Source organism: Palaemon carinicauda, chromosome 9, assembly GCF_036898095.1.
Source record: "Palaemon carinicauda isolate YSFRI2023 chromosome 9, ASM3689809v2, whole genome shotgun sequence".
Lineage (NCBI taxonomy): Eukaryota > Metazoa > Arthropoda > Malacostraca > Decapoda > Palaemonidae > Palaemon > Palaemon carinicauda.
In genome coordinates this window covers 119,934,229-119,959,228 of record NC_090733.1, presented here as the reverse complement: position 1 = coordinate 119,959,228, position 25,000 = coordinate 119,934,229, and the positions used below count along the sequence as shown (strand labels likewise).

The 25,000-nt window shown below is 33.7% G+C and overlaps 2 protein-coding genes and 1 non-coding gene across 4 annotated transcripts in view; 1 reads left to right on the top strand and 2 right to left on the bottom strand.

The window, feature by feature from the left end:
* The window catches only part of LOC137647110 (probable ATP-dependent DNA helicase HFM1), a 335,745-nt gene that overhangs the window by 110,032 nt on the left and 200,713 nt on the right, over nucleotides 1-25,000 (bottom strand). For both annotated transcript variants that reach the window (XM_068380341.1, XM_068380343.1), the window contains exons 15-16: nucleotides 9,932-10,015; nucleotides 9,181-9,325 (exon numbers count right to left, since the gene is read on the bottom strand). In XM_068380341.1, coding sequence (XP_068236442.1) covers nucleotides 9,181-9,325; nucleotides 9,932-10,015 — 229 coding nt within the window. The remainder of the gene's footprint in view (nucleotides 1-9,180; nucleotides 9,326-9,931; nucleotides 10,016-25,000) is intronic.
* On the bottom strand, nucleotides 3,706-3,777 carry TRNAE-UUC (transfer RNA glutamic acid (anticodon UUC)). The gene has a single exon. It is a non-coding gene; the product is annotated as a tRNA-Glu (tRNA).
* Nucleotides 19,800-25,000, top strand: part of LOC137647109 (bile acid-CoA:amino acid N-acyltransferase-like) — a 12,164-nt gene continuing 6,963 nt past the window's right edge. The window contains exon 1 of the mRNA XM_068380340.1: nucleotides 19,800-20,296. Coding sequence (XP_068236441.1) covers nucleotides 19,985-20,296 — 312 coding nt within the window. The 5' untranslated portion in view covers nucleotides 19,800-19,984. The remainder of the gene's footprint in view (nucleotides 20,297-25,000) is intronic.

Genomic DNA, 25,000 nt, shown 5'->3' with positions numbered 1-25,000 from the left:
AGGGAAGCATGTGTTAAACAACATGGACTGATAGTGATGGATTTTAAAATGAGAAAAGGATGAGCAGTTTAGAAGGATTGTGAGAGAGAACGACTAGAAAGATTGAACTTACAGATTGGGCAGGGTAACAGAGTGGAAAAGTATATGGGTGGGTATGAAATAAATATTAAGTTGGTGAAAACAGAAGAAATAGTGGGAATGGTAAGACGAAACGAGAAAAGTGGTGGTGGGAGGCAGGGGCAGAAGTCAGTTTAAAGAAAATCAAAGGACTGGAAAAGTAACCATCACAAGTGTGCAGTCGAACGGTAAAGAGAAGAGGAGAGATTTTAGGAGAAAAGTAGGTATAGCTATTGTAAGAGCGTTAGAGCAATTGAATGAAAGTACAAGGAACCAGGGAAGGAGAAAAGGATATCTGTAAGATTTCGAACTAGAGTTAAAGTCAAAGACATGATTTGGGGCAACTGGGAGTTTTTAAGGATAGAGATGGAAATATATTGCACAGGGATGAAGACATTAAGATGAGATGGAGAGAGTATCTGGAACAACTATTGAATACTAAAAATGAGGAGAAGGGAGAGGCACAAATCATGGAGGGGCCAGTGAAGTGAAGCTGGAATTGAATAAAATAAAAATGGCACAGCACATGGTCGATCAGTATCAAATTGAAGTGGTCAAGGTACTAGCTACATCCATCCATATCTCTCTCTCTCTCTCTCTCTCTCTCTCTCTCTCTCTCTCTCTCTCTCTCTCTCTCTCTCTCTCTCTATATATATATATATATATAATACTGTGTATCTACACTATTATAAAACATATATAAATAAATATGTATAAATGTGTGTATTTATGTGTATATATATATACATATATATATATATATATATATATATATATATATATATATATATATATATATATATACATACACACCACACACACGCATATATATATATATATATATATATATATATATATATATATATATATATATATATATACTGTATATATATACATATATAAACACACACACATATATATATGTATATATATATATATATATATATATATATATATATATATATATATATATATATATTGTATATAAATATATATACAGTATATATATACATATATATATCGATATATATATATATATATATATATATATATATATATATATATATATATATATATATATACATGTCACATGAATCAAGTTAAATTGAATTAAGTTGAATTAAGTTAAATATTATAGCTCAAGATTATTCGCCATTTCTCCCAAGCAATCTAAATAAACAAAATAATAAATAAATAAATAAAAAACTACATTAAAAAGAACAAAAAGAATAAAAAGGGGACACTGCTTCCACGAGAAAAGATAACATCAACAATGTCTACGCATACAATGGCGACAGTATTTGATGGTGGTCTCCAGATAAGTGACAACTATCCTAGATTAACTTGTGTAATGGACCCAAACAGAAGGAGACAATGGACATAATGTCTGATTATTGATAACATTCGTTACGTTTTTATCTCTTTCGAACACCTCGTACAGAAAGTAAGAAGACAACATCTTCCTTTGTTAGCTAGAGATTTCAAGACCACTTTTTTACAGCTTATTATTCTACTTCTAATGGACCAAGCAACTCATGATTTATAACATGGGTGTTCAAGAGGAGCATTGCTCTTTTAACAGTTTCTTGTTGAATATTTGGATTAATAATACTGGAACAATTCTCCATCAATGACCTTCTTGCTATGATATTTCTCTTCAATTTAAGCAATATCACATATAGTGGTAATATCAGGTCACCAAGTCGATGAATCGGCTCGTATCAAAGCTATTATGGTTTAAATTTATTATATAAATTTTACATATCTTAATTGCTACTAAACGATTATTTTTCTTGTCACACACACACACACACAAAGATACTATTCAACTATAAGACAACAAATTGTGAAATCTTCCTCCATCAGAACCAAAAATGAACCGTCCATTTGAAGCCAACTAGGCATCACATAACTCCTGCCATGCAGTATTCCATAAGAACATATGACATGAGTAATATTGAAAGGATAAGATTTTCAAGAAAAGACTATCATCCTATACAGTAGTAAACAAAAACAGTAAACAAAATGAAAGAGTTGTACGTTTTGGATGTTTACTGACAAACCCAAAAATATTGATGTGACACTTCGTACTTTGGAAGATGACTTTCATCAATTTAACAACCCAATGTATTTTGTATTCAAGCATCTAAATTTACTAATACCAATGTACGTGACCCATAAAAAAATTACGGCTAAGTAATTCTATGGATATACAAACACGCCCACAAATTCAGCCCTTCCCACTCCCTCCACTTTTTTTCAACTACAACCCTTCTCACCATGGTATGACTACTTACTCTCCACCTACCCGAGTATTACTTTGCCGCTGACCATATATATATATATATATATATATATATATATATATATATATATATATGTATATATATATATATATATATATATATATATATAATATATATATATATATATATATATATATATATATATATATATATACTTGGTCTTTATCATATAGGAGATATAATTAGTGGAAGAGAAACGATATATTTGCGTCAATATACTCGATGAGCGTATGTGAAAGTTAGCGACAAGACCTTTCATGTATTGCCAAATGGTAACGACTTCACAACGAATCGAGTCATTTTATTACAGGAAATAAATAAAAACTACTCATATTCCTTTATGAAGATTAATCAGATTTATAACAAATACTTAAGTCTATTTTACCCGTATCTCCAAGAAAGGATAAATGCTATTTGATAGCATTCTAATAGTCAGGCCTTATCCATCATGAGGCTCAATACTACACATTACTCTAGAAGTTTTATTCCAGCTGTGACCAAGTTGTGGAATGATCTTCCTAATCGGGTAGTTGAATCAGTAGAACTTCAAAAGTTCAAACTCGCAGCAAATGTTTTCATGTTGAACAGGCTTACATAAGTTCTTTTATAGTTTATATATGAAATACATGTTTTAATTTTGTTAATGTTTTTAGAATATTTTGTTTTACTTGTTCATTACTGCTTATATCGTTTATTTACTTCCTTATTTTCTTTCCTCGCTGACTATTTTTTCCTGCTGCAGCCCTTGGGCTTAGAGCATCTTGCCTTTCCAACTAGGGTTGTAGCTTAGCTAATAATAATAATAATAATAATAATAATAATAATAATAATAATAATAATAATAAGGCGATTTCATTCTGACGATAAAGTCTTGGTGAACTTTGGTGAAGAGCTGGCGTGGTTCCTATTGAGAAAAGTCGTCTAACTTTCATCAATGCAAATATTTGTCGAATCTTCGTGATCCAACAAAATTTAATCATTTAGAAAAGGTCAATTATGATGTTGTCAACAGACATTCAAGCAAACCAGGCTGGAAATACAACCTCTCATAACACCCCGGTCCCTTTTGCAACAATTTGATGAAGTATGAAATCGGTATACAAGACCCCATTTGGGATGATGATGATGATGATAATAATAATAATAATAATAATAATAATAATAATAATAATAATAATAGCAGGTAACATAAATCACATTTATGAAGTCGTCTCTTTGTTTTTACGTCTATCGAAATCTGTTCTACTCTTGGTTGCATTCAACACATAATAATAAAAAGTGCTTCCCATGCCGGGAATCGAACCCGGGCCTCCTGGGTGAAAGCCAGGTATCCTAGCCACTAGACCACATGGGATCTATGAACGAAGGAATTTCCCAAGATTAAATACCAAGTTATATCTATTTCTCCTCCTAACTTGAACTCCTAACCATTTAGCCTAATATGAAGTAACCTTATTTAGCATGCATCTATGGGCACTCTCCTTCGAGATGTGATGTGATCATGTAGGATGTTTGTCACAGATTTGTTTTCTTGAAATTTGTTTGCAACAGTTGGCCCCTAAAATATTTCTTTGGAGTTTTCTTTAACCAGAGAACAGCCAATGGAACAGGAGAAAATGGTTCCATTGAATTAGTTTTCATATGATCTGTATTTACAAATCAAAACATTAAATTTGCCTTTGTTTCTAAATGACTCCAAGGAAATTCTAACAAATTAATTCAATGCATTTCTGAATAATTGAATAGCTTTGATAATATCTCTCTTCGTGATTTCATCGTATGTCAGCAGATGACTCGCCATCTAAACTATTCTATTTTTAGAGCAAGAACTAATACATTGTAAATAGACACGTTGGGGGGAATGTAAACAGTGATTTTTAGGAAAATGAGGAACAAGATTTGACCCATTTCATGTTGTTTTGCCCCCCCCCCCCCAAAAAAAAAAAGAAGAAGAATGAAATCATTGAATTTTACAACCTTGCAAGGAAGACCTAACGGAAATAATAAGATAATTTTTATTCAGTGAAAGAAATTTTGAAAAAAAAAAAAAGATTATTAAACATAATGTAGAGAAAAATACAAAACTGTTCAAGAGAAATATAAACTATAGAGGTACAGTTGCAAAGGCTGACCCTAAACCTGGAGACGTGAAATATTTCGCAAAATCCTAGAATTTTTTTTGGAATTTCCTGCAATAGCACGTTATAGCTTCTAAGTATCGAAATTGTTTGTATTTCTTGATTTGGTGCTTTTAATACACTGCAATAATGAAAAATATAATGCTCACTTTACACAAATTGACGTCCTCAATAGAAAATGATCCCGACAGAATAGAAAATAACGGAAGGACGAGGTAATTCCCTTACTGATTCTGCCCTTCCTACTCTGCAATCTAAACTTATTGCTATCATATATCGTTGTTATTTACACACACACACACACACATACATATGTATATATATATATATATATATATTATATATATATATATATATATATATGTATATATATATATATATATGTATATATATATATATATATATATGTATATATATATATATGTATATATATATATATATATACATATATATATATTATATTATATATATATGTATATATATATACATATATATATATTATATTATATATATATGTATATATATATATATATATATATATATATATTATATTATATATATATGTATATATATATATATATATATATATATATATATATATATATATATACTGTATAATCTGGGCGGAGTAAAACATACCCATGATAAGTTCTCATCCTCAACACAGAGCTGCAATTAAAATGTCTAATTACAAATTTGAAACACTTTAAAATTAAGTTATCAGAATGGTCTTCTTCATCCGGTTACTGAATTTGTTCAAATTTGATTTTCTGTTGATGAGGTCAACATACATATCTTTTAATTTCTAATATGAGACTTTTATCTTTTCAACGCTGTTACTTGTCTTAAAATACTTTATAGTTTATTATCATTTCTCTAAAACAGTCTATTCGTTACTCGTTACTTCTCCGTTTCCTGTTTCGCAAAGGGCTGCTTTCCCTATTGGAACGCAAGGGCTTGTAGTACAAGAAAAATACACCCAAATTAATCGAAAACCTGGATAAACTCTTTGGACAATTAAACCTATGACCAGGACCTTTAACTTTCTAATAGCGATTCAAGTTAAGGTAAATCAGGTCAAATAACCTGGATTGCAAGAAACACTGAAAATAGGGCTGTGACATAATACAACAATTCCATAACACCACCACCACCTTCACCCCGGAACTCGCAGGCTTAACGCTGTTCTTCCACCCCCATTATTACCAGGGTCATTCAAGAAGTTACTATACAATTTCTTCGAAATTATCGTCAAGTACTGACAGCTATATCTATGACTTCTTAAATCCCTTAACTTTCCATCGGCGTCAATGACCTTCGATGTCGTTTACTTTCCAGGAATCAATTGGAAGAATCATGTAAAATCGTACTGTAAAGATAGGCTATGCCTATACTTCAAGGCATATCATTTTCTAACTTTCCCTTACAATCTTACAAGCAACTGTTTCTTTCGTGTATTGCAAATAATCTAAAAGGTAAATTTGTTTCCAGCAGTCGAGATAAATTCATCAACTCTTTTCAACAGAAGTGGTGAGCATCACTATCCATAATAATCATTACTCTCTCCCTCTTTCATACACACACAACATATATAAATTTATATATATATATATATATATATATATATATATATATATATATATATATAAATATTTATACATACATTTATATGTATACACACACACACACACACACATATATATATATATATATATATATATATCTCATACATATACATATATATATACACATATATACAGTAGATATATATATATATATATATATATATATATATATATATATATATATATATATATATATATATATATATATACATAAAACAACATTATATAAACATGTATTTTACTTTTTATTTTCATATATTTTTCATTGGAAGGAGTGAAGTTATCCTACTGGTTTTGAGTAAGTAGTTGAGGTTGAAAGCCACATGACTGAAGAATAGCATTGTATGCAACTGCGTTACTACAAAAAATATACATCTTTGTAGACATGAAATATACTCCAATAAAAATATACACATGAATCTATAACACACATCCCAACAAAAAAGTTTTTTCGTGTCTAACAAAGTCATCTGGGTAAACCACAAACAAGAGTACTTTTAAAGGGGCCATTAAACTTCCTCAACCAACAACAACAACAACAAAATCGTGCAAACGAATCTTCTCCAACCGCAACGATGACCTTGTATGGTAAGCAAAACACCATCATTGTTGGCAGAGATAGAAAAGTGGTTTGGCTACAGGATGGAAGAGGACGAAATTGTTTAGGCAAAAGGAGAACACTGTTCCTGATATAGAGAATCAGTATTCTCTTTTCATAATAACTTTAAATGCTATTAGAAGTGTTTTAAATGTTATAGAGGTTCTCTGAGCAAAGATCAGGCAGTAATGTTTGTCCTTAGGAATCGTTTTAAACATTATAAATTCAGTCTGAGTGAGTAAACACTCAAGTAGGCAATAGCATTATCCATCTTCATAGTGAATCAGCTGGAGCTAAATCCTATATCGAATTATTTCAAACACTAATGGTGTACTTCTACCATTTGTTAGGAACAGAAAATATCACCAAGTTCATTGATCATCGCATGAGATAGCATATCTGAAGTGAAGAAACTGTAAGAGGGTTCAAGGTCGGTACAAATATAGGGGCAATATTTGGTAATATTTAAATTTGAATAAATCTCAATTATCTGATTACGTTGTCGCACAATCTTTGTCTATACTCCTTTTGTCCCGAGCGCTTAGCGGATTCAGTATTAACTGTGATTTGAATGACTTGTCCTGAAAGGATAATGCAGCAATGGGTACGTGATAGTTTCATTTGCATTATCAAGATCAATAAGGAAAATATCAATAGTTATATCATTAATCGAAAAATTTAAGTGAGACTATATTTCTGAAAGGCGTAAATAATTTGGATATTAGATTCACTTCTCATATGCATTTGTTAATATCTTTCTGAAAAAGTAGAAATCATAAATAAACGCATAATATTTTACAAAAGACGCCAATATCTTGTGATTTTCACGTAAGTAGTCCATTTAGATAGCCAAAGTCAATCTATTTATCATTTTTTCAACTACCTTTATAAATACCTTAAGCCAGGATAACCAACATATCGGGGAAGGTAAGACACGGCTGACAAGCGAGACATTCCATCCAGAGGCAAGACTAGGCACAGAGGCCAAGAGGTCTATTCATCACCGTCATGAATTACCAAGAAACGATACGTCACGGGAAAGGGCAAGCAACACGATAGAATTATACCAAAATATCAAAGAGATGATGATACGTATAAACAAGTAGAACGAACAATCAATTATTTCAGAACACCCCCCCCCCAATGAGAAGTGTCAACATTTTACTAAAGTCTACGGACCAAGCTTTCCCTCTTTCATGTGTTGACCGTGAATGAATCTACTGTATAATAAAAATCCTGGATCCGGAAGACCACCAAATTCTAATCACTTCTAAGTTAGCCCATTTCTCACACATGGGAAAATGTTCATCAAAATTCATCCGTAACTTTGTGATTTAGGCTGGTGAGAAACAAACAAACAGACAAGAGGTGAAAACATAACCTCCTTGGAGGAGGTAACTATACCAGCGTGTAATGACAGAAGGTGAAATATATATACAAAATCCTAAATTTTACTGAAAATTCAAGTGCACTTTAAAGTGGGATGAGAGCATTAATATATTCATGGTCCAGATTGTCAACCATTGAGGTATCACAGATCCCTTTTACAAGACCAAACAATATGGGAAACAACCATGCTTATGAGAGAGAGAGAGAGAGTCAAAGTCAAAAAACCTTTATTCCATTATAAAATGGTTATTCTGTTACATAACAATATAAATTATTTACATAAAATTCACAATGATTGGATTGTAAAAATTTAGGATATATATACTTTCAAGTAAAATTTAAAAAATATTGCTTAAGTTTCTTTTTGAATAAATCAGAACTAACATTTATACATTTTCTTATTTCCAGAGGTAGTTTATTCCAGCAAGCTGGGCCCCTTATTGCCATTGAGCGTGAACCCAAATCAGTTCGATAGCTGTCTACATATAGATTTTCATTCTGTCTGGTTAATGCATTCCTACAATTACCAACTGTAGGAAATGTGTATAGCTAGTTGGGATATTCTTTTCTCAAACTTTTAAAAACAAAAACACAAACATCGTACATACACTTTTCTTTTAATTTTATCCACTTTAATTGCTGGAGGGTTGGGGTGATGTGATCGTGTTTTTTCACCCCAATAACGGCTACTCTACCAGCAAAGTTTTGGATTTTTTGAGCTTTTTCCATGTGCATATCATTAGTAGACCCACATATCTTAATACAGTAGTTTATTACACTCAAGACCAAACTTTCCACAATAAAAGCTCGAGTAGTATCATCAAAGTAATCTTTTACTCTACTTAAATACATTAGAGAGAGAGAGAGAGAGAGAGAGAGAGAGAGAGAGAGAGAGAGAGAGAGAGAGAGAGAGAGAGAGACGCGGTTAACAATGAAGCGATTAAAAGATAGAAAAGTAACAAACGTTTACTTTCTCTCCCTTGAATAAAGTAGAAAAAAATCCATACCTTGAAGTTTGGATTCCAGTTGAGAGGGTTTCATATTGAGAGGCAGACCGTAATGGCGAGGGTTGTGCTGGACTCGCACGTAGAAGAAAGTCGACCGCAACCACTCCACAGCCACAGCAAGATCCGTCACGGTACCCAGCACGATCTAATAATAATAATAATAATAATAATAATAATAATAATAATTAATAATAATAATTAATAATAATAAAATAATAATAATAATAATAATAACAATAAATAATAATAATAATAAATAATAGTAATAAATAATAAATAAAAAATAAATAAACAAATAATAATAATAATAATAATAATAATAATAATAATAATAGAATAAACAACATTAATGTTTAAAAATACCTACAGCCATGCATTTCAAATGTAACATTATTTTTTCATCCTAATGTCAAAAGTAACAATGGGTCATAGTTATATCCAATATAAAATGATGATTCCTAAGGAAAATCATAACGGTATCACGACTTCCAAATTCTTTAGGATTGAATATAAAATGGATACGATAATTGAAAAGAAAAATCCACAACAGTTTATAAATCATCGTCAGCTTTCTTGGACATTCTTAACTTACTGCTTCCCTTGCATCTCTATCTTGAACAAAATTTTTAATAAAATTCATAGGACGAAAATAAGAGAGAGAGAGAGAGAGAGAGAGAGAGAGAGAGAGAGAGAGAGAGAGAGAGAGAGAGAGAGAGAGAGAGAGAGAGAGAGAGAGAGAGTATTAACTAACCTCTGCGTTAAGATGCTCCACGAGATTGAGATGAAGATGCGACTCCAAAACATCCTTGCCATTCACTAGATTTTCATACTTCACCTAAAAATAAACATAAAAAATCATATATATATATATTATATATATATATATATATATATATATATATACATACATAAATACGGTGTTTAAAATCTCAATGTCGGTACTTGTTTCATATAATATCTCATGAGATGCATTTCGAAATTTCCTTAACCTATAACATTAAAGTATTTTAGTCCAGACAAACTCAGTGTCTTCCCAAACACAGCTACGATGGCCTTGACAGAAAAAACAAAAGCAATGTTATTGATTTATAAGTAGTAGGTTGGCCAAGGCACCAGCCACCCGTTGAGATATCACCGCTAGAGAGTTATTAGATCCTTTGACTGGCCCGACAGTACTACATTGGTTCCCTTTCTCTGTTTACGGCTCAATTCATCTTGGGTATACACAGAATAGTCTGGCCTATTTTTTTTACCAATCTCCTTTCCTCATACACCTGACAACACTGAGATTACCACACAATTCTTCTTCACCCAAGGGGTTAACTACAGCAGTGTAATTGTTCAGTGGCTACTTTCTTCTTGGTAAGGGTAGAAGAGACTCTTTAGCTATGGTAAGCAGCTCTCCTAGGAGAAGGACACTCCAAAATCAAACTGTTGTTCTCTAGTCTTGTGTGGTGACATAGCCTCTGTACCATTGTCTTCCATGGTCTTGGGTTAGAGTTCTCTTGCTTGAGGGTGCACTCGGGCACACTATTCTATCTAATTTCTCTTCCTCTTGTTTTGTTACAGCTTTTATAGTTTATATAGGAAATATCTATTTTAATATTGTTACTGTTTTTAAAATATTTTATTTTTCCTTGTTTCCTTTCCTCACTGGGCTATTTTCCCTTGTTGGGGCCCCTGGGCTTATAGCATCCTGCTTTTCCAACTAGGGTTGTAGCTTAGGAAGTATTAATAATAATAATAATAATAATAATAATAATAATAATAATAATAAAAACTTGACAACCCTGAAATTACGAAAGTAGAAGAGACTTTTTAGCCATGGTAAGCAGCTCTTATAGGAGAACGACATTCCAAAATCAAACCATTGTTCTCTTAGACTTAGGTAGTGCCATAGCCTATGTACCATGGTTTTCCACTGTCTTGGGTTATAGAGATCTCTTGCTTGAGGATACAACCGGGCACACAATTCCATCTTGTTTCTCTTCTTGTTATTTTGAAGTTTTATCCTCTTGTTATTTTCAAGCTTTTATAGTTTATATGATATGAAAGATTTATTTTAATATTATTGTTCTTGAACTTCTCTTCTAGTTTTTCCTTATTTCCTTTCCTCACTGGGCTATTTTCCCTGTTGGATACCTAGGGCTCATAGCATCCTGCTTTTCCAACTAGGTTTGTAGCTTATTAGATAATAATAATAATAATAATAATAATAATAATAATAATAATAATAATAATAATAATAATAACAGACTGACCTTTCCTAAAATTCCCAATTTCAAACACGAGGTGAAACGAAAGCTTCCATAATTTACACATCAGTTAAGCAATACCATCAAGTTCGGGCCCTACGAGTTATAGCTTTCCTCGCATCATTTCAAGCTCACACGAAGATCACCCATCATGTTATACAACTAATATAACATTAAACATAAATCCAATAATAAGCATGAACGGTTTTTGCAATACCAGTGATAACACGGACTCTAAGATCACAGAGCTTCGGTTGTTGGTAATAGCAAAGTATCCAAATCAAACTCAAGATATTGGTTATTTTTTTCTGTCCTTACTGGAAAAACTAACCATATGATTCTACTCAGTCTATTTAAATATCAAAACTCAATATGGTTCATGGTTTAGAATTATTGTAGATACGATTTGCCAGCACATGACAATACGATTCTGGTATTATCATAAGGTTACTGAGCTGATTTGGATATACATGAACAGCAACAGTGCATTACCACTAAAACTGAAGCACTGAGAGTGGAAAACCTGCAACAGAAATATAAACATGTATAGAGGTTCTCCAACAATAGCAGTTACCAGTGCTTATTCCGGTTTACTGATGTTATGGCACATCTTAAAAAAAAAAAAAAAAGTTACATCTATTGGACTTATGTCTTTCCTTCTGAATAATTTCAATAAATTCTTTTTTGTCACCTGGTTCTCTAGTTATCCTCATGTGCTGGTTGAAATTGCATACTGACTTAATGCAATTGGGACCAATTTCACTAAGCTTGAGACATCCCTTTACAAAAATAAAGGAACTTTGCCCAGGAGATTTTTATGTTGGTTCCCATACTACACTTTTTTTTTTTTTTTTTTTTTTTTTTTGTAAACCAAAGGTTACATGTTACAAAACTAATACTAATAACGTACTAATCGGGGCTGGTGTTGGTGAATTGAACTTATATAACGTAGGCTAAAAACATAAACACTGAATACAAGTCATTCTGTGCGTTGAAGCAAGCATGGATATCTATAATTTACCAGATAATACAATTCAATCTAAAAATCAAACTAATAATATTTTTAACACAAACTCATTTTTCTTTGCAAATAACGTTATTGATACTACACTCATTGATAAGAACCTCGTGTATGATTAAGAAGATATACAGTATCTGTTCTACGGAGCAGCTTATTACGTTCCAAATGACACATTAGTGAAGAGATAAAAATGATAAGTAGGTCTGACATACTGCAGCGAATTAAAGTCCTTGTTCCAACTCGAGTAATTTATACTAAATTTTGTAAGATATGGACACTGAAAATTACCGCCAGAGAATCTGTTTAAAGACTCAATACTAACTCATTAATATATTCAGCATTAATTGGCAGGGCTTTCATTACCTTGTGGAAAAGAAGAAGAAGAAGAAGAAGAAGAAGAAGAAGAAGAAGAAGAAGAAGAAGAAGAAGAAGAAGAAGAAGAAGATATATCAACGGGATAATGGTCTGGGGAAATTTCCATAGAATTTTTCTTTTACGTCAATCACAATGTTTTGCATGTTGCCTAATATCCTGCACGACCAGTCAAGCATAGATCCCACAGACTAACAGCAACGCCTTTAAACATACACCTCAAAGGCAACCACCCAACGTGAAAGAACAGCTGAGTCCTAAACAATACCCACACTAAATTATATGGAGGATCCTTCTCACATGCCTGAGTCTCAGTTCCACTTGCCATTCGAGGAATTTACGTCCAATAAAGGTTTTTGTAAATGGTTGTATAAAAGGTTCTGGTTGCCTATTGGAAACGTTCCTGGCTGATAATCTCCTGGACTGGAGTTCAAGACACGGTCAAGGTCGATAGTTTCTTGCAGTCTTTACAGCCTCACGATCCTTTTGAGCTAAGGATGAGGGGGAGGGGCTATAGGTCTACCTGTTGGGTCTTAAGCAGCCATTGCCTAAACCTCCCTAGCCCCATCTTGGGTGCTGTAAATGGATCAGTCTCTATGGCACTGTATTGCTAGGACTAGCAGTTAATGACCCTTGAATCTGCTTTACCTGAGCGACCTTTAAACCCACTTATTCCCATCGTGTTTAATTCGAAACCGAATACCGACAGATGAATAATCTCATACCTTTATATTCTGTTCTTACAGTCTTAGTCATGCGACCCGGCACAAGAATCCTGGATATATCCAAGCAACTGTTATTTTCATTTGGTTTTGCAAAACTTGACATAAACAATTTGGTCATCAGACACGCTCAAACAAAGCATTTTGATGTGATTGCAAGCTTTCCGTTTGTAAACATAAAACAGTGTTTCAAAGCGTTTCATATATATTGAAAAACCTGTTTCATTAAAAGACAGTAGCTACATAAGCCTCCTCTTCCAACAAAACATGTTTCATAATCTTTTAACAGCATAACACATTATACACCCACATTTTATTGGCAACTGGAAACAGCATTGCCACTTGTCATCCCCCATTAACTCGACTAGTTTTATATATATATATATATATATATATATATATATATATATATATATATATATATATATATATATATATCATATATATATACACACACACATATATATATATATATATATATATATATATACTGTATATATATAATATATATATACACACATATATATACACATATATATATATATATATATATATATACACACATATATATACACACACACACACACACACACATATATATATATATATATATATATAAATATATACACATATATATACATGTATATATACAAAATTCTTTAGTGAACAAACTTCTAAATATACCTTCCACACGAGATAAATGTTTGAATGCCAATTTTTTTTTATTATGTGCGAGATAGTAATTTGTCTTTAACAAAGTCAAATGCATGCAATAAATATAGTGAAATCCTTCCCCATCCCCCTCTAATTACAGGCAAATTTCCCAGGTTCATAACAGTTGAACGGAAATTATATCACAAAAAGCAAATTTTTGCATAAAAGTCGAGTAAGTTTGTGTACAAATATTATTCCAGTAGGTAAGCATTTTAATTTTGTCATGGAAAATACTTTAGTTCAGTACTAAGTTAATATAATACCACAATTGTCTCAAATCTAGTATTACAATTCAAAATATTTGCCAACAAACGACAACCGGCTCGGCTTCAGTTAGTAAATTTTATGCATTATTTTATTAACTCTGATATGAGAACCTGTCATGTTCAACAGGCGCAAGCAATTATTGCTTTATGATAAGCTAAAACATATAGTCAATCTTTGGTACGCCCTTTGGTAAAGGAGAAATTGTTAACAAATAAAAATTAAATATTATCAATATTTTCCAAGATTTATTTTTAACAAAAGAATATCTTGGAAGCATGTGATTATAAATATAAAGTAGAAAGTAGTGCTCATTCATTCTAAACCGGAAAAAATGCACATTCACGAACAGTAATGCAAAACTGTTTCCCTACATGATGCCAGGCCTAGCTCAAAAGCTTCGAGTTAGACAACCGATTCTCACTTCATACAAAATCTCCAATATCTGGCAAAACAAAACCCTTTCCCTGTAACATATCAAACACTTCATTAGTCCGGTATTTTCTGGGTTTTCTTATCCGACCATCTTTCTACAACTTTCGCATCATAGACTTTTTCTTCTAGCTCCCCTGTTCTGATAATCTTTCTATGTGACTAAGAACTTCAGAAGTTCAAACTTCTTGCAAATGTTTTTCTGTTGAAGTAGCTGACCTAAAGATTAGTTTGACAGTTGATATATTGCTGCTCCAGTTGTTACTGATCTTAAAATATTTCATAATTCCTTATTATTATTTCTTAACTTCGCTCGTTATTTCTATTTCCTTTCCGCTGCTTTCCATGTTGAACCTGGGCTGGTAATATCATGCTTTCCTAACTAGGGATGTAGCTTGGCTAATAATAATAATAATAATAATAATGATAATTAATAATAATAATAATAATCCATCCATCTACCATGTAATTTTCCCAAATTTTGGGAGGAAGCAGACGTCCAAAGAGAAACAAAATAATAATACAATCACCAACATATTTGTCATATTTGTCATATTATTTTTAGTTGGATTTAAATTATAACGGCCCAAAAAAAATAATTTATAGAGAAGATTATGTATATAAAGCTGTGTAATGACTAGACAAGTGTACTCTGTACAGGTGTTTAATGTTTTTTTTTTTTTTTTTGTACAGGTGCTTAATGTTTTTTTTTTCTTTTTTTTTTTGCATTCGATAATGTGGATTTGACAATAAACTAGCAATATGCGATATGAAATGCTGAATACTTTGGAATACATATGATAAAATTACTGTGAAGGTTCTGTAGAGAGTAAGGTTCCCCTGCTGTATAGGACCAGAAAAGCAGCCCTTAAAGTAGGTAAAGTACAGTTTCTAAACGCTATTCAGTAGATAATTGGCCAGAAATCTTAAAAAGTAGAGATGAGATTTGATAAAACAGAGACTAAACGCTGTGCGTGATTGTTGAAAGCGTGTATAAATTGTAAAGAAGTTTCAATATTATGCTAAAGATACAACTACTCAAATCAAACTTGGTGCTTGAGTACTTATATATTTCACAAACGTACAGTCATCTAACGTGGATCAAATAATTATAAAAAAAAAAAAAGTTATGGAAACGGGAATGAGAGAACTGAGGTCGCAATCATTTTATTATTACGTTACCATTATTATAATCACTAGCTAAGCTATAACCCTGGTTGGAAAAGCAGGATGCTATAAATGCCCAAGGGCTCCAACAGGAACACTCAACCCAGTGAGGAAAGGAAATAATTAAATAAATAAATGACAAGATAAGTAATGAACAATCAAAATTAAACACTTTAAGAACAGTACAAAAATAAAAATAAATCTTTAATTAACAAAGTATAAAATGAGACTCGTGTCAGCCTGTTTAACATAAAAACAATGGCTGCAAGTTTGAACTTTGGAAGTCATTAGCGCGTAAATAACTCAGCGAGAAGAGAAGGGTTTGTCACTACAAAATGAGGAAACAGTGACGTAATATAATAATGGGTACGATGTATGGAGAACGTTGAGCCACATGTATTTTTAGTCGTGATATACTTTACAAGCCATTCCGAATGCGTGAGCGTAACCTGGTCATTACTCCCTACAAGGGAGCCAACTGTATTGGGTACTTATGCAAATTAAACTTGAAAGTGTGCAAGGTCTGGGTAAGTAGGCCCATAAATTTCGTCCTGGGGGAGAACAACCGCAGGGTAATCGGTAGTTATCTGGGATCTGAAAGCAGCAAAATTCTTGAGTAATCGCTCGTCATGTTTATGGCATGAGGCTATAGACCATCCTATAATGAAAGTGAATACTATGAAACTTGTGACCTTCGAAGGATTAGAGAGAGAGAGAGAGAGAGAGAGAGAGAGAGAGAGAGAGAGAGAGAGAGAGAGAGGGGGGAGAGAGAGGGGGGGAGAGAGAGAGAGAGAGCACAATTTCTGAAATAAGCCAATTCTACGAAAAAGAAAAAATATTTATTTTACAATTGCATTTTCAATTACGTGACGCGTAAATTAAAAGCTTGAGGCCGCCCCCTTAAAAGCTATAAAACTCATTTGATGCCTCATAGACGCCGAAATTAAGCATCAGACGCCTTCTTCAAGGAAGTAGAATGCTGGATACTCAATCGGTCTTGCACGAAGCCAGGTCTTTCATGAAGCCAGACATCGATCAGCTTATACGGACTCCCCCTACTCCCTTTGGCCCCCCAAAGCATAGTCTCGTTTCTCAGGTACACAATGCATCATCTAAGATCTATAGACCTTGACATCATCTGTTTTCTGTATACCCAAACATCCACCCGGATCTACCCTTGAAAATCAACAGGTAAATCATCACGATTTATGGATTCCTGACGTCATTCTCCTTGCTACCATTTCACCATCTAATTGGGGTCATTTCCAACCCTTTAGAATTATGCAAAAGAGGCGCTGAAGAGGATCTGGCGCTCCCCTTTCGCCTACTGTCACGTTTGCCCCCAACCCCGGGCCCAAATTGCACAATAAAGATAATGTATCTAGTCGCGATGATGAATGATCAGGTAGGCGTACGATACTATTACGATTTCATAATCGAGCACTAATGCTCTTTAACTTCTATAACATTTACCTTTCTGGTTTTAATTGAATGTTCTTTTAATCTTTATTTATAATAAACGATATCAGCGTCAATGACCTTCGATGTCAGGATGCCAGAGAACTTCAAATCATTCATTCACTTAAAAAAGCAGGAGGTTTTGAATCTTAAAATAGCTGCTGTCATCTTCCGTATGATCTTCATATTTCCAGAGAGAATTAGTGTTGAAGTATTTTTAGCATTCCAAGACATTTTGTCCTTTTTATCAAGTTCTTACTTAGATTATACTCATTATAGTTTTCTGCGTTTGTTATATAAGTTTTAATGAGGAATCTTGAACTCAAGGTTTGGCATGGAGGAATTACAGGGCCAAAATAAGAGACGACTCCAAAACTTCATATAGGCTACCCATGACAGATTGCTGGTGCACGTTATCAAAATTTTGAGTATTGATAATGAAAAATAAATTCTTGCGTATCATAAAAAAAAATCCTTATTAAACAATTAATCAAAGTTTCACCTCCATATAGGAGAGTGAACTTCATCGTCATATTTGAATCTTAGATAATGGTTATTTGAGCGATAGGAACCATTGCCTTGTCGACTATGGATAACTTGATCATAGCGACATCAAGGTAACCTCAATACTTGGATTATTGTTAGTCAGATCTTATATTTCCCTTAATAATTGTCATTATTATTATTAGTAATACCTATGTTACGACCGTAGTTCGGGCTCTAAGAAGGAGAATAGCCCAGTGAGGAAAGGAAATAAGGAAATAGATAAACATGAGCAGCAACGAATAATGAATGTAAAATATCTTAATGTCAGTAATAACATTAAAATAAGAGTATGAAGAGAGACATATTAATCTATTAAACATAAAACCATTCGCTGCAAGTTTGAATTTCTGAAGTTACACCGATCTAACTGGCTGATTAGGATGATCACTCCAAAAATTCTTTTCACAGCTGGAATAAAACTTCTAGAATACTGTGAAGTATTGAGCCTCATGATGGAGGAAACATGACCGATAGAATTAATTAATGGAAATAACACTAAGAGTAAAATTAATTAATGCAATGTCAACAAAACTGAATACTAATTATTTTCTTAAAATTCAACAACAGTACAACAGTAGTTTACAGGTAATAAAATACAATTTTATAATTGCCAACAGTCAGCCCGAAGCTAACAAAAGAGTGCTGTGAGTGAAATCCATGCATGTTGTGTAATTAAATATATGAATATAATTTTATTGAATACTTCAAATCTATGGGTCAATCGAATACATCTGACTTAGCGGCCTACGAAACCACTGACAATGGGCTACTTTATGTACATAAATGTTAATACTTGATAACAGACAAATAAATAAACAACAAAACCACACAAATATGTATATAATATAACATGCAAGAAAAAAATTAACATGAAACTATTGAGTAAATCCTGAACAGTTTCGTCGTTGGCTTCTTCAATGGCTCTCTTGAAGTAGTCAATTATGAAACTAGACAAGACTCCCTCAATATTCTTATTTTTATTTTTTTTGCAACTCGTGTGAGTTATATATATATATATATATATATATATATATATATATATATATATATATATATATATATATATATATATATAAATATATATATATATATATATATATATATATATATATATATATATATATATATATATATATGTATATATATGTATATATATATATATATATATATATATATATATATATGTGTGTATATATATATATATATATATATATATATATTATACATACATATATATATACATATATATATATAATATATATATACATATATATATTGTAAACATAACTATAGTTATAAATATGTGCTTTGGTGTTAAAACTCACAAGGATGCTTGATGCTCAGACGAAAAGAAAAAAAAAACGAAAATGGAAACATTTGTCTAATACGGGGCAGTAGATATTTCATCATCAGAGAGAGAGAGAGAGAGAGAGAGAGAGAGAGAGAGAGAGAGAGAGAGAGAGAACTCTAGCTCATAACATTTGTATAGAAGTTATCAGTAAATTGCATGAAGTATCTAATAATGACAGATAAAAGGTAGAGTATGTCAATTTAGAAATTAGAGGGACCATCAAAACACGAAAATAACTAACTGGCAACTCGTCAAGATCGTACTGTAGCACCACTGACAACATCCCTCATGGGCCACAACCCCCCCCCCCCCCCTCTCCAACATAGCCCGGACAATGGCATGGTACTCTTGGACTTCCCTCATCAAGTTTGTGGACAAACCGGCCACCGGTGTGTGCTGTCTTGTGTAGAAAATTATTCCCGAAATGATTGGACGTTACTTATAAAACAAATAACATAAAATCTCTAAAATGACAAGTTAACAAATTGAGATACCGCAAACCATGATAATGAATGCAGTGATAAAGAAAAACTTTATTTTTAGTTATGTTTTAACAAGTGTAGCAAAAATGAGGCCACTAGTACAAACAGCAAAGTTACTGACGATGAATTGCCGAGTGAACCAGAATGGTAGAAGAGGATTTGTGACAACGGCGCATTTCAGAAACCACTGTCAACAGCAAGGAGGTGTCTGGGTGCAGGCCAGCCCCCGGATCTGCTTACACGACGTCCATACACAGATAAAAGTCGGTGGATTTACGCCTGATTCGCGGGTCACTGTACGCGCTGACCTCATTGATGAGCATGGGAAACGTGTAAGTTTTCGTACTCAGCTAACAAAACATTAGATATAAGTTTTAATCCCAAAAGGTTACAATTACAAATATATAAAGCATACATTATATACATCTAAATATGACAATAGTACTAGTAATAAACATGCATTTCTTTCCCACATTTAATATTGTAACCTTTTCACTAAAGTCTTGAATTCCAATTGTAAAGAATGAACGGATACAGTACAAAGTTCAAAACAGTCTATATAGTTCAAAGTCCAACAAAGCATCTTGGTATTTGTCATCGATAAGCGACAGGGAGGCAAGCCCCCCCCCCCCCCCCCCCCCCAACAACTGTCTATTCCCACCTCACTCACATTTTCCGATTGGCTCAGAGGTGTCTCGAGTGACGAGTCACAACTAAAACACTTGGAAGAAATAATAATCCTTACACACTCAACACCATTGATCAAGGCAAAGGTTGTGCTTTCACAGCACTTGAAATGCAGCCTTTTATATTTTAAAACATTTTCTAAACTTTGATAATAAGCTACTAATTGTTAATAAACATTACATAAACACAAGTAGAAATAGAAGTCTTCAACAGTAAAGCAAAGACAATTTGCTAGCATCAGGATCAGTTAAGTTATTCCTAAATTCCAATAATAAAGCTTCAGTACCCCAGAAGTTCGGTTAAAATATAGTAGAAGACGAGGAGTTTTGTTGAAGTATTTATAGTTTATATAGGAATATTTATTGTAATGTCACTGTTCTTAAAATTTTTATTTTTCCTTTTCTTTCCTCACTGGGCTATTTTCCCTGTTGGGGCCCCTGGGTTTATAGAATCCTGCTTTTCCAACTAGGGTTGTAGCTTAGCAATTAATAATAATAATATCTTCGATATGCAACTTGGTAGCAGACGCACGTGAAATGGTGCAAAAAGAACAATTACGTCATTTTTTTTATTGTTCTCTCAGGTTATATATACATATATATGCATATACATACGTATATATACATATATATGCGTACACACACACACACACACACACACATATATATATATATATATATATATATATATATATATATATATATATATATATATATAAACATTATATATATATACTGAGCAGGTGCACCAGTTTGGTAGTAACTGAAAAGCGGAGTGAATGCAACTAACTTCATTTCAACAGAGCATGAGTTTATAAACAACCCAAGGAAGATTGCCACAAAAATTCAAACACAATTAAGCAAGAACATACACGCCTAAACAGATTATCTGTATGAGGGGAGAGCGATAAGGATAACATAAAATATAAAATAAACTGAAATGCCTTTACAGCGTACGAGCGTGTGTGATACACGTGTGGTACATGGCTTACCCCCTAAAAGAGACATGCACGGGAAATAGGATGCGCTGCTCTGGAGAGGCAAACTGTAGGCGGGTAAACTTAACAGAGATACACACGTTTAAGCCGATCAATGGAGACCCAGTATTCTTTGCCACAAACGTTTAGTGAGAACGCCTTCATTGTTCGACAGATCACGAGGAAAGGGCCAATGTAAGGGGGTGTTAAAGCTAGCTTGCTGGTATTGTTGTGCAGGAAAATGTGCAATGCCTTGTACAAACCTGTCGGTATGTGTTGCTTCGCTGGGGGCTTGAAAGTCTGGTGGCATGGAGTAAATTTTCCCACAAAATGATGTGGGCACTGGAGATTGTCGGAGGAGTTTGTTGCAAAAAAAAATTTGGCAGGGACGACCAACAGATCGCCATACACCATTTTAGCCGCCGAGACATCCATAGTGTCCTTAGGAGTGGTCCTTAGTCCCATGAGAACCCAGGGAACCCGAGTAAACTAGTTGGAGTCCTTGCAGAAGGACATCAAAGAGGCTTTGAGGGTACGATGAGAATGTTCAACCCCTCCGTTGGCAGCAGAAATGTATGAGGTCGTGTGATGTCGGGTGATTCCCAGGAGATTCGCTAATGATGTCCACAACTGAGAGGTGAAAGTGGTACCCCTGTCAGACGTAATATGCTGAGGGATACTAAGTCTCACTATCCATCCTGAGAGTAAGGCAGCTGCACAAGGCGGACATTGCAGTTTCCAACGAGTATAGCAGTGATGACAGTAAACAGGTAATGATGTTCTTGTGATGTGGGTAGGGGACCTACAACATCGACGTGAATGTGGGCAAAGCGCTACTGAGGTTGAGGAAAGGTGTCCAATCCTTAATCAGTGAGGCAATGTAGTTTAGAATTTTGGCTTGAAGTACAGGTGCGGAATCAATCCTTAGCATCCTTAGTAACGCCGTGCCAATTGAACTTCGTCTTTAGTAGCTGTACAGTAGAACTATGCGAGGGATGTGAAAGGCCATGCATGAAACACCTGTTGGCAAATGGGAGAAGAGATCTGCAGTCTAGGTCTACCAGTACTAATGTCACAGAGGAAGGTGACGTTGAAGTCATCGAGAGGGACGTCTTCCCAATGTAGGGATGTACAGGATGCCCTACATGCTTGGTACTCTGTATCTTTTCGCTGGGCTTCTGCCAAAATGTTGTAATCCAATCCCAAATGAATGGCAGGCAATGTGTTTCTTGATAGGGCATCAGCAATGGGATTCATTTTCCCAGGGACATGTTGAAGGGTACAATTATATTCAACTATGATGTAGAGATGTCAGCATTTATGGCCAGACCAGGAATTGGACTGTCGAGTGAACACGAGAGGCATCTGGTCGGTGCGAAGGACATACCTTCCAAAAAGCAGCAAAAGTGACGGCCAGCCAAGTGCACCACCAGCAATTCGAGGTCGAAGGTAGAGTAGCCGCATTCTGCCTTGGACAGTTTTCTACTAAAGAAGGCCAATGGGCAGGGTATTCAACAACTTATCATATCCCTGTAATTGACCAGCTAATGGAAAAATCCAGAGTGTACGACAAATCACTATACATGGCATTTATTTAGAGACCATGAGAAAACTTTCGATTCTGTCAAATCTTCAGCAGTAATGAAAGCACTTCAAGGACAATGATTAAATAAATCTTATGTTAGAACACTTGTATACATCTATACAGAAAGTAAAGCAAATCTAAAACTACATAAAGATAATGAGAAAATAACGATTGAGAAAGGAGTTAGACAAGGAGACACCATCTCTCCTAAATTATTCGCCGCCTAGAAGTTTTTAAAAGGTTGGATTGGAAAAAATGTAGAAATTAACATTAATGGTGGATACCTTAAACACTTAAGATTTGCATATGACACAGGTCTCTCTAGTGAATAATGGGAAGAATTGTAAAAGATGACAGAAAATTTGAATAGAGAGAAATGCAGGAATGAAAATGATTATGAGTAAAATTAAGATGTTCAATGAAAATGGAGAGACAACAAATAAGGGTTATGGACGAAACTCTGGATTTTGTTGATGCATATATGTGCTTAAGACAGACAGACAGTAAGTGTTTCCCTAGTATATGAGACCAAAACTAAAAGAAGGATAAGCATGGGTGCAAGAGCTTTTGGAACATAAAATTACATTAAGAAAATTAAAATGACACTTTCTCTAATAAGATAAGTATTTAATCAGATGGTCCTACCAGTATTAAATTATGCATCAAAAACTTGAAACTTGGAGTCTTACTAAAGCCTTAGAACATGAGCTATTTACAACTCAAAAAGCTTTGGAGAGAATAATGATGGGGTTAACGCTAAGAGACAGAAAATGAGCAACATCCGTACGAGAGCAAACTTAAGCAGACGAGGTTATAACATATAATGAAAAGAAATTGACATGTGGAGGACACAATCAGAAGCAGCATGGGAAGGAAGAGAAGACAAAAAGAGCAACATATACATATTTGTGTGTATGTATGTATGTATGTGTATATATATATATATATGTGTGTGTGTATATATATATATATAAAAACAATTAGAATAGCGGCAACGTATCCCTGCGTGTCGTAAGAGCAACTAAAAGGGACGGGACAAGGGAACTGGGAACCCCCTCTCCTGTATTTACAATCCTGTGAGACATCATCAAAGAAGTGGAGCTGGGGGGAGAGTGACTGATCCCCGCACTCTAGTTTTGGGGTGTTTAAATATGCGTGGATGTAGTACGATAGAGAGTAAAAGATGTGAGATTGGAAGTATGTTTAAGAATAGAAGGATGGATATAGTGGCTTTGTGTGAGACAAAGATAAAAGGGAAGGGTGAAGTGATGTTTGGTGAAATGTCTGGTAGAGTGTCTGGGATTTAAAGGGGAAGAGCGAGAGAGGGTGTGGCTTTATTGCTGAGTGAATGGATGACAGGTAAGGTAGTGGAAAGGAAGGAGATATCATCTAGGTTAATGCGGTTAAGGGTTAGGTTATGTTGAGCTTTTGTCAGTGCGTATGGGCCAGGTTGTGAGAAAGGTGAAGAAGAGCGGAATGAGTTCTGGAATGAATTAACTAGGTGTGTAGAAGGCCTGAGTAGAAGGAATTATGTAGTTGTCATGTGTGACTTAACCCTTTTACCCCCAGGCTCTTTGGAAATTTTTAACCCTTAACCGCCAAAAAGGTTATTTTTTCCCAGCACATTTTGCAGTATATATTTTTCAAATTGCTCTAACAGCTTTAATTTCTGTCATAGAGAGGTCAGGTTGGTCTCATTCTCTTGGAAAATGCCTGAATTTTTTCAAAAAAAATTACCAAAAATATGAAAAAAAAATTTTTTTATAGCATTTTTTGCAAGGACGTACC